The 11,615-nt window shown below is 35.9% G+C and overlaps 2 protein-coding genes across 4 annotated transcripts in view; both read left to right on the forward strand.

Annotated features, from left to right (window-relative positions):
- LOC135122637 (uncharacterized) overlaps positions 1-8,429 on the forward strand; it is a 53,222-nt gene extending 44,793 nt beyond the window's left edge. For all 3 annotated transcript variants that reach the window (XM_064046943.1, XM_064046945.1, XM_064046944.1), the window contains 11 exons: positions 363-599; positions 650-839; positions 897-5,367; positions 5,422-5,506; positions 5,563-5,802; positions 5,852-6,003; positions 6,056-6,302; positions 6,352-6,659; positions 6,713-6,875; positions 6,931-7,076; positions 7,639-8,429. In XM_064046943.1, the coding sequence (XP_063903013.1) occupies positions 363-599; positions 650-839; positions 897-5,367; positions 5,422-5,506; positions 5,563-5,802; positions 5,852-6,003; positions 6,056-6,302; positions 6,352-6,659; positions 6,713-6,875; positions 6,931-7,076; positions 7,639-7,824 (6,425 nt within the window). In that variant the 3' untranslated portion in view covers positions 7,825-8,429. The remainder of the gene's footprint in view (positions 1-362; positions 600-649; positions 840-896; positions 5,368-5,421; positions 5,507-5,562; positions 5,803-5,851; positions 6,004-6,055; positions 6,303-6,351; positions 6,660-6,712; positions 6,876-6,930; positions 7,077-7,638) is intronic.
- A 1,125-nt stretch (positions 8,430-9,554) lies between these two features.
- LOC135122641 (uncharacterized) lies at positions 9,555-10,430 on the forward strand. The gene is made up of 2 exons (XM_064046956.1): positions 9,555-9,662; positions 9,714-10,430. The coding sequence occupies exon 2, from the start codon at positions 9,723-9,725 to the stop codon at positions 10,284-10,286; it is 564 nt and encodes a 187-aa protein (XP_063903026.1). The 5' UTR covers positions 9,555-9,662; positions 9,714-9,722; the 3' UTR covers positions 10,287-10,430.
- The last annotated feature ends 1,185 nt before the right edge of the window (positions 10,431-11,615 follow it).

Here is an 11,615-nt window from a genome sequence, read left to right on the forward strand (position 1 = left end):
AAACGTGTTTGTAATTAGCTAAAGGAGCCTGATTACGTATTGTCCTTAACAAAATCCTTTCAACTGAAATTCTGACAATTATTTCTTTTTGCAAAACTATTATAAACTATTAGTCTTAATATTTAGGACATTTACCAATAACAACCTTCTCCAATGATAATTATAAAAATTATTATAATTATGACAATAGTACAAGTTTTTTTTTTAATAAAAATGCGGTTTATCCTGTTCATTATAGAATCTTAATACGCAAAATAAAATTAGCAACAGTTAATCGCTTCACAAGTTGTAAACAAAGTTGTTTGAGATAACATTAATAGGATAATTTATTAGGTAATTTCTGATCTTTGCCTTTTTTCCAGTCGGTGTAATTGGAAATCAAGGACCTCATCCGATTCACGAAGTAAGCGCACGTCACTTCGGTTCTTCTGCGTCAGACGACGCACCAATACATAAAGGAGGTATTTTCGGGCTTCCACAAGACATAGTTAACGAAACGACGATACTCCCGGAAGTTTCAACACGGCGTCTTACACCAGAACCTCCCGTTGTCACAGTTTCCAGTATGTTGCCTTCCACAGAAACATCTATGATACAAGGTTAAAAAAGCAAATTAAGTAGGAAATGCATTAACCTAGAGAAATTTTAGTTCCTCGGGCATTGGAATCCCAGTTTGTGATAGATAACCTACAGTTCACTCCTGCCCTATCCAATAAAAATAGTAGTGAATACAAGCAACTTGCTGAAGAGTTAGAGACTGTCTTGAAAAACTCCTTATTTTCTAATAGTGAATTAAATTTTGGTTCGGCTGACATTGAAGTCAAAGTTATGGATTTCGCGTAATGTTTTTAAGCTCGATGTCTTAGTTCTAAAAACTAATAAATATACTTTTACAGATCTGGAAGTGTTGTAGTAAAATACCGTATTACATGGGTTTTCAAAGATGGAATTCACAATCCCAAAGATCCAGTTAACGAGGAATCATTGACAAACAAAGTAAAAAATATCATCGAGGGCAATAACGGCTTCATGAATACTTACCACGTTGTCGATAATAGTGTCGTCGTAGAAAGAGTACTCGATCTATGTAAAATTGATAATCACGGATGTGAATACAACTGCTCATTCGATTATAAATTAGCAGATTTTGTTTGTTCTTGCCCAGATGGAAAATACTTAAGTAGTGATAAAAAATCTTGCACTGATGAAATGATATTTGAACATGAACATGTACATCCTCACGAACATTACTTCCACACTACGATGCATCCAGAACCAGAACCTTCTGCTGAACCTGAACCAATCCATGACCATGATCACCACAACCATGACCACAACGATCATCAACACGATTATCATACCACTATAAATCCACAACCAGAACCAGAACCGTCTGCAGAACCCGAACCAGCCCATGATTACGATCATCACGAGCATCATCAATACTATCACACAACTGTAATTCCACAGGCAGAACCAGAACCTTCTTCTGAACCAGAACCTTCCTCGGAACCAGAACCAGTACATGACCACAATAAAGACGATCTATTTTACCACACAACTACTAAACCAGAACCAGAACCATCCGCTGAACCCGAATCTACCCAAGATCACCATGATCACTACCACTTCCATCATGAAATTGTACCCACAGCTGAACCAGAACCAGAACCAACCTCTGAACCAGTAACGGAAGCAAAAATTGTTGAAATTCATCATCATTCTGAGGAAGTACGACCGGAGCAGATCAACCCAGAGGCTGAACCAACTGACAAGCCTGAAGAAGTTTCACATGAAAATTATATTCATTTCCCCCATACTGAAATGAATAGCGTAGAAACCACTACAGAACCCAAGGCAGAACCTATTACAGAAGCACATGATCACCATAATCATTTTGTGGCCGTGCCTGTTGAACCTGAATCGGAGCTTAACATAGAGATGACCACTGAAAAACAAATGGACAGAACAGAACCTATAGATAACGTAGAAATTACCACTAGATCGAACGTGGAAGCTAACGTAGTCGCTATTTTGTCAACTAGCACCGAACATAACGTAGAACACAGCAGTGAACATAACGTAGAACATAGCACCGAATATGACCTAGAACACAGCACCGAACATAAACATGAAATTGAAATTGCGCCGGAACCAGCGGCTGAACCCGTTACAGAAAATAATCCAGTTATTACCACAAATACAAACGCTGAACATAGTGTCAAACATTCTATGATTGATGAAACGCTAACACCTATTGCAGAACCTACACCCGAACCAGAACCGGAACCCACTCCTGAACCTGTTGCTGAACCTACGTCAATTCCAGTAGAAGTCCATAATTCACATGTCGTTGAAGAAACTAGCTCTGAACATTTTGCAGTCCATCATGAAAGTGAACACAGCACAGAACCTGTCGCTGAACCAACCGCAGAACCGACAATAGAACATAACACTGAACCTGTTGCCGAACCACTTCCGGTACTTCCACTGGAATACAATACTGAGCATTTCCCACAAACCACATTGCAACCAAATTCTGAACACAGTACGCAAAACCAAATTTCTTACGATGAAAAAAATGTAGAACTACACGATCACATACCGGAAACTTCTTCACATGCAACAAGTACATCTGAATCTGAACATAAAGCGGAAATAATCACAGAAGTTGTTAGGCCTACCACTACTATGAGCACTAAAATGGAAAATGTCACCGACCACGAAATCAAAATTGTTGATTCTTCAGACGAAACGATGACTGAAACTTCATCTTCATTCGCTGTACACTCGGTTTCTGAAACAACAACAGAATCTAGAAACGACGTACATGTTTCTGTTTCTTCGACAGAATCTGCTCCACCCACCACAAATGTATATACATCTGGCAATGAACTTAGATATAATCACCTAGCAAGCGAAATTTTCGCAGAACCTGAAGAGACAACAACAATGAATAATCAACCTCAAGAAATGTCAAGTCCTGAAGCAACTACTTCTAACCAAGAATTGAATTCCAGTATTTCTACTAATGTTGTTACCGAAGAAAGTATTGTTGTAAATACTTTAACTCCCGAAATACATGTAGACAAGTCCATAACAACAAACATATATGTAACAACAACTCGTCAGCCTTTGGTTGAATCGTCTAGTACAAAGGAAGAACACGAAGAAAATCTACTAATACCAGTATCTGTTAATGAACAAGCACGACATTTGCAAGTGCATACTAGTACAGAACAGCCAGAAAATGACACAAATACTGTATCGGTCGTCGTTAATGACATGCCATTAATGTTACATTCAGATGATATAGAAATCAAAAACATCACTACCACCCAGAAACCTGAAGAAATGACTACTCAGCCATCCGAAATGACTAAAATGCTTACAGAAATGCATCAACCTGACCATTCAACTGAAACAACTCTTGAAGCATCTTCCAATAACACTCATATGCATGGAACAATAGTTGAAAGCACCGAAAACACTAGTGCTATGGACAATATGTCGCCTTTCCTTCCAGAAATCGACAATGACACATTCGTTAATAAACTGCACTTAGGAGAACATGTGATTCCTCATATTCAGAATGAAACTCACGATGATGAAGGCGCTGAAACTTCACCACCACCTCGTCTTGACAATGACCAAATGAATGTAACAAATCCGCAAGACCCTACCATAACTGACAGTGCGTTAAAAGTCGTTCCTTTGGAAGGCGGCGAGAACGAAATTGTGGAAAATGTCACAAAATCAGCATCAGACAAAATTGATGAAGAACCAAAACAAATTGAGTCTCACATTATTCCAGTTTTGATGCAACAAGATGCACCAGTTACAACAAGTGAAGCGTCTTCAGCCGTTACAGACAACCAAAGCGAACATTCAGTTGTTGTTTCAAAAGAAAGCGAACCTGATATGGTACCAGTGATAGTATCACAAGAACCAATAACCACAACGACTATGGTTTCGACACCAACAGAAAATGAAGTTGGAGCAAACAAAACAATTAATTTAACTGAAAATAGCAGTGATACTATAGTGAAAAATAACGAAAATATTTCTGATATTACTCTAGTTCAAACAACCACTACTTCTTCTTCTGGAGAAACTATATTTACTACACTACCACCAGAGATATTAAATAATGTACACGTTAACAACTTCTTTGAAAATACTAAAAACCAACAAGAAACAACTACTTCTTCTTCTGGAGAAACTATATTCACTACACTACCGCCAGAGATATTAAATAATGTACACAGTAGCAACTTCTTTGAAAATACTAAAAACCAACAAGAAAATAAAAATGATGGAAATGAATACAGTACAAGTACAGAAGATTTGATAGCTTTGGAAACAACAACCAATAGAGAAAAAGTTCCTGAATATCGAAGCGTTACAATCGATCAAACAACGGAAATTTTAAAAAGCAATCAGAGTGCTACAACAGTTCATGCAGAAATTGTAGATACAGTGACGGAATCAATTAATTTCAATAATGATATGAATGCAACTGTTAATGAAACGGTTACCAACTCAGTAAGGACACCTGTCGGAGAAGAAACAACTACTATCTTTTCAAATGAAATTACTACAATACCTACACCAGACAATTCTTCTCATGCTTATGAAGTAAATGAGTCTTTAGCTGATGTTACAACAACTGAAAAACTTTTCGTCACTGCAAAATCAACAACCGAAAATCCTATAATTACGAAAGCTGATTATGAAGATCTATCTGTTGTACCATTAGACCCCGAAGACGAAAACGAAACTGCCAAAGTTAATGAAAAGCGTGTAGTTCATGACACCATTACTCAGCTAGATTCTGACACAAGTGACAGTTTCAATGATATATCAGAAGAAGAACAGGCAGTTATGGATAAATTCCATCACAACGACAACGATATTAATGCAGTTAAAGAAAATTCCAATGATGCAACTACTAGCAAAATTGACGAGAGCGACACTAACACGGAAATTGGTGGTGAACTATCCAAATACGATGAAAGTAAATTCAACAAAAAGAGCTACTACGATAAAGAAAAACCTAAATTTGAGAAAAAGGTTAAGTTAGAAAAAGTTATCAGTACTATCACTGATGACGAACTTTTGACATCGTCTGCACCAAATGATAAGCAACCCCATCCGTTCAGTGATATCAGGCCCGTAACAGAAGATTTTGCAATTCCTGATTTTGCCAGATGTACCTACGGTCAGTTCCACTGTGTGAACGGAACATCTGTAAAAGACGGTAGTTACTGTATTCCAGAAAATGATCGCTGTGACTCCGTAGATGACTGCAGTGATGCTTCTGACGAAATCGACTGCGTTAAAAACGGATGTCCAAACAATTTCCAAGTAAGTGCTCAGTTTTGAAAGATAAAACCTATTAAAAATTAAATTTCTTACTAGTGTGCAAGTGGACAATGCTTAAAGAGACATCTAGTGTGTGATGGTATCCAAAACTGTAATGATGGTAGCGACGAAACTGGATGCGGTAAGTTCAAAATCTCTCTCAAAAAGTGTTACGGTAGTATATCTTATATTATTCAGACCACTGGACATGCCGATTCGATGAATTCTCTTGCGGACCCGGAAGCCGTTGCCTTCCCATCATTTGGAAGTGTGATGGTAGATCACAGTGTCTGGATGGATCAGATGAGCACAACTGTCCTTCAAGTCAATGCAGTGAAGATTCTTTCCACTGTACAGAACAAAATGCGTGCATACCAAAGAGTTGGACATGTGATGGAAAATCCGACTGTTTGAATGCAGAAGATGAAAAGTCATGCGGTAAGAGAATTTTCAGTTAACTTTCATTGTCTACATGATTCTATTTTAGCATGTGCAAGTGATGAATTCAGGTGCGCCATTGGTGGAGGATGTATCAAAAAAGAACAAACATGTGATGGTGTGCCTCAATGTGCTGATCAGTCGGATGAATGGAATTGCTGGCGATTAGAAAAAGAAACCGACAATAAAAAAATTTTAGAGGTCTTTATTACTTCAAAACATGCAAAATGAAATTATTTGGTTGACATTTTAGGTACGGGTTGCTAACAGCTCGTGGTATCCGATTTGTTCCAACAACTGGAATCAAACCTATTCGGACTCGGTATGTCGCAGTTTGGGTTATGGCGGTTCCACTTCAAGTGAAAATGTAGATAAAAAAGAGGACTGTGACACATGTTTTAAACTCAAGCCCGAATTGACATATGGAGTTTCCCTTTTATCTCAACTCGAAAAAGCCGACAACTGTGAAGCTCATGTTTCTATAACTTGCCAAGAATTTTGTAAGTACTTAAATTTTTTTACGTTACGAAATGAACCTTGATTTTGTAGCTTGCGGAAGTCATTCTACTCTTGACATACAATCAGCGCGTATAATTGGCGGAAATCGTGGAGTTGAATCACAATGGCCTAGTTTGACACTTCTCTACAACAAGAGGCACAATTTACAATGTACTGCAACACTCATAGCACCAACATGGGTTGCTGCTAGTTATTCTTGCATCTTCAACTCTAACTCACAAGCGCCAGTACTACCAAACGACTGGATCTTGTATGCAGGTAGTACCAACTTCTTCAGTAATCCAGACAATTCAACTGTACAAGTTGGCCAAATCAAACGTATCCTTCCACATCCACAGGTAAATACTTAGTTTTGGAAATTACTATATAATACAATTTTATACTTACGCAGGCCAAATTTTCACAATTTGAATATACCAATGACGTAGTTTTGGTAGAACTCACTAAACCGTTAACGATAACGAGAAACGTTAGCGCTATGTGTTTACCGGATAAAGACATAGAACCAAGACAGCTATGCGTAATCGCAGGATGGGGAGTTAGCAAACCAGGAGGTATTAACTTTTCTAGCAATGTTATTTGTGTTTTGACATCTAGTTACTTTTTTAGAACCCAGCAAGAATCAATATCTGCATTATTTGCCCGTTCCCGTAATTGATTCAGAAGAATGCAACTCCACCAAACACTATAATGGTTTAATGAGTAAAGACAAAATCTGTGCTGGTTATACAGATTCTGAGAAAACTCCATGTTATGTAAGTTTTACTTAAGTTGACTCTATTGACTCCATTGATTAACAAATTTTTGTTATGAAATTTTAAATATAAGTTTACGTGGCTTTAAAAATCAATATCTCAGTTATTTATGTAAATTTTGGAACGCGATTTTCACCACTGTTTTCAGTCTATAAATTTCTAGAAACTACAAAAGAAACATTATGGACTTTTTTGTCGGAAATAAGAAACTGTAAAAGCACCTATAATAATATTTATAGAGTGAAAGTTTCTACTTCAACTTTTTAAATTTTAAAAATATACTAACGTAATGCAGTAATGCAGTGTATGAATAATTATTATTGTTAAGCTCGAAGTGTATGTAACCAAAGTGTCATTTACATATCTAGAACAAATGGGAATAATTACAAAAACAATAAAAAAAAACAGTTTAACAGAATCTTGAATCACAGTTTTTCCAGAAAAAATATTCAACATTCGGCTCTAGATTTCCCTGCAAAGCTCTAACAACATTTCCGTTATTAAACTATAAACAAACTCTTAAAATTTACATACTGATAAGGTGTTTAAATGCAATTTTCAGAATGACGAGGGTGCGCCCTTGATGTGTTTCTCAGACAACGCCAGCACTTGGGAACTGCAGGGTATTCTCAGCCACCATGATAATTGCGCAAAAAGCAAACATCCTGCAATTTACACTTCGATAAACGAGAGAATGAGGAAGTGGGTGATAAATACCATAGGCCAGAAACCAGCGAGAAATGCGTAATCGTGATTTTGTATTATAGACTTTGTTGTAACATAGCAGACATAGGTTTACCAATTATTTCTTAACAGACATATTATGTAGCTCAATTACTACTTAAATTTCCATCTTAAGGTTTGAAAATAAAGTAACTAACTTCCACTTTTACTTAAAGCAAAAGTGGAAACTAGTCAGTAAAATTAACAGATTTTTATCGCTAGTACGCATACTAAATGTTCGTGGTTATTAAAAGTTAAATGTTGTTAAATTTCATGCAGATTAATGTGTAAGTATTTTGGTATCAATTTTAAAACTGTTGTAAATATTGTATAGTTTAATTACTATTATTATTTTATTTCTGTTACTGTTATATCCATCAATTTTTTTACGTAACTATCTATTTTATTCATCCAAGGTCGAAGTCCGTCCAATAAATTTAAATTAAAAACATATTTTTGTTTTTGTAGTTCGCTAGTCACACATTCTTGTGCCAATATACAAGTGCATGTGACGGTAAAGGACCATCATGTTGTGTAAATAAATCTTTTAATATTTACGTAGATACATCCATCCCAATTAGGCTTGTATTGTCCAAATTTTGTTTATAATAAAGATAATAAAACACCAAATGCAGCGTTGTTTTTTTTTTTTTAATATGTATTCATAATTTAGAAAAAAAATATCATGAAGAGTGGTTAAAACTATTGTAGTAGTGAGACATTTAAATACGTAAACCATAAACGTCTTTGAAGGGCAATGCCATACATATATGTAATAATAGTACTGCTACTGGTATTAGATATCGGGTGATTTTTTTTTAATTTCCGTGCTAATTACCCATGACGCTTACGTCAGCAGTTTTAATTTCACTGTTGAGTATTCTGCGGTTGACGTAACCGTAACTAGAACATAAATTTCTCACTCGGTATATGAGTAATATAAAATGTAACCCCTTGTATAAAAAATATGTATTTCGTGTGTCAGGCAAAGACAATAAAAAAGCAGTACATAAACAACAGCATTCATAAATGCCTATCAAAAAAAAAACTAAGTCAAACACATAATTGATATGCAAAAAACGAAAGCCCAAATAGTATATTAAAGAACGAGTTTCATAAGGCAAATATTGAGGCACGAATCCAAGTTTATAGAACGAGCGGCGAAGCCGCGAGTTATATAAAGGATGAGTGCCTCAATGGCCTTATGAACGAGTTATTTATACTATTTTTTCTACCGCACACGTTTTTTCCGAAAATTTTATTGAAATTTGCATTTTTTTTAATCTGGGGACTTTTGTCGTGGTTGGTGATGAGTTGATCTGACACTAACCACGAAATATTTGAGGTTCGAATTTTCACAACAACAACTGTAATTCGAATCAATTCGAGTTTTTGTAATTTAAAAAATTGGTTAAAATGTCTTCTGAAGAAGTTACGCGTCCGGAAATGTGGGAAATTTTAAGTTTACATTTGCCACTGACATTCACCTGACATTTCTCGTCATGGCTGCCAATCTTACCGATCTAAATTACACCAAATCTATTAAAGAACGCCTTTCCGCTATTAACGAACTGCTGTGACGTCATTTGCGTGCGTTAATAGCTCTATTAGAAAACCAAAAAACGTGGGCGGTAGAAAAAACCATTTTGGCATCTTGCATCTCAAGTAAAAAGTCGCATAAGAGTCGTATTAAGTGCTGCCCTCTTAAGAAACTTAAAGTAAATAAGCATAATAGACATCTGTAAAACTGTCAAAAATTAGTCAATTGTCACCGGTTATTGCTTGTCAAATTTGTCAAAAATTGTTGCCATTTGTACTTATTCGTTGCTTCAGTTAAAATAACAACAAGAAAATATTAAAAACGTAAGTACTCCATTAATTCTGTTCTCAGTGTCTGCAAGGAAAAAATTACAGGTCATAAAAATGGATTCTCTCGATTTCTTGGAGAAGCGTATTGAGGCTTTGGAACTCCAAATTCTCCCAAAAAATCCGAATTTCACAAATGACGATAAAACCCAACAAATCACAGATCTTCTCCTACAAACGCAAACCATGATAAGTTCAGCATTGAGTTGCCGAGAAGCCATCACCTCGATCCTGCAGCATATGACTACGATCAATGAGTATCTTGATCCCGCAAATGGCGAAAATGAGCTGGAGATTGAAGCTAAGCGTCACTATCTTTTGGAACTTTATCCTGAATTAAAAGATACGGTTAAACTAATCTCAACATTTGAGAATCTCACTCCATACACTGACTCAGGGAGCATTTTAAAAGTTACTGAATTGACAGATAAATTGGAAAGTCTAGCTGTTTCTAACTTGAAAATATTCGAAGAAAGTCAAGAAGTTACTCAGAAAACTGTTGGTGCTTTACAACAGTATAATGATATAATAACATCAATTAAAGTTTTGTTTGCACAACTTGATCAAGCTATAACTGATTTAGAAGCAGCCCTGTTACCTAAATTTGTTACAGAAGAGTAAACCATAGATCCTTGTACATAACTCCTTTATACATTTTTTATTTATTTATTAATAAGGGTGTCTTGTATTTTACAAGTCGTTTTGTTGAAAACCAACCATTTGTTGTAGCTACTAAAATGTCTTAAATATAAACAACTTCACCGATTTAGTATTTGACTGTTACCTTTCATTAGCGGCAGGAATTTTTTCTTGGATCAAAATGTTTATAAAATGTAACAAACAAGAAAAGAACAAATTTATAATAAAATAATACCGACGCCAATAATGCTGTTTCGTTTCTTTTTGCCTTCATCTTTCTTGAATTGGTGTGCCCTAATTAAATACCAGTGCTAGTTATTATAAGTAAAAACTAAATTATCTATGAGTTGTCTATTTAGTGACTTTTGCCATATTGTAATGGTTCTGGAATCCTCTTTTTGCTCTGTAGAAACAAATGGGAACAATGTTATAGGAATGCTTGATAATTAATTGCCAAAGATTGTGCTAAACTTAAACTCAAATTAAGAAATTGTAGATCACACAGCATCGTCTGTTTTTAATTTAAAATGTACTTTGTATAAATACTTTTTTAATATTGTTCGAATCATCCATCGCAAACAACTTTCAATTAATCCCTGCGTCAAATCACTGAGATTCAATAAAATATACAGATGTCCAAGTTGTTTCTAAATATTTTTGTTTGAAGACAGTGAGGTTATGTTTCCTGCATTAGCTGATCGGTGATCCCACGTGGGCCTTGGTGGTTCCCGAAATAGTCGTTCCCGTATGCGTCACATTAAAAATATCAATATATTATCAGGGGCGGCTGGTGCCGGGGGACACAAGGGCACGTGCCCCCCCCAAAATTACAACGTCTACAAACATACTGGACATAGCAAAATAGTAATTTTCAATATTTAAAAAATTATCCGGAAATTTGTGCAATAATTATCAAAACTAATTTTTTTATCTCGCTCCATTTGTATAAAATGTATCAAAACTTACTTCCACTTGCATCTAAAGATGTGTCTTGGATATATGATATGTTATTTCAGATGAAATGCTGATAAAAGCCCGGCACAGAGACCGAATGGACCGAATCATGGCTGATTTAGATGTTTTGTTTACACCGTTGCCATGGAAACTACACGTCGTAGCCGCCTGATATGCGCCTGATTCAACTGGATTGTGAGCCCGTTGCGACCGTGCTCTGGAGGATTGAGTTACTATCGCGGGTTTTAATTTTCATTCTGCGCGAACACGTATATATATCTTGGATAATCTTCTCGGTAATACAGACATTCGGAAAGAACTACACACTGCTTATATTAATAATATTCGTGCACATAG

Source organism: Zophobas morio, unplaced genomic scaffold, assembly GCF_036711695.1.
Source record: "Zophobas morio isolate AGI-343-1 ecotype UQ-CSIRO unplaced genomic scaffold, CSIRO_AGI_Zmor_V1 ptg000005l, whole genome shotgun sequence".
NCBI lineage: Eukaryota > Metazoa > Arthropoda > Insecta > Coleoptera > Tenebrionidae > Zophobas > Zophobas morio.

What these genes read in the sequence shown, in the direction of transcription:
- LOC135122641 (XM_064046956.1), top strand. Translation starts at nt 9,723, where the DNA reads ATGGATTCTCTCGATTTCTTGGAGAAGCGTATTGAGGCTTTGGAACTC.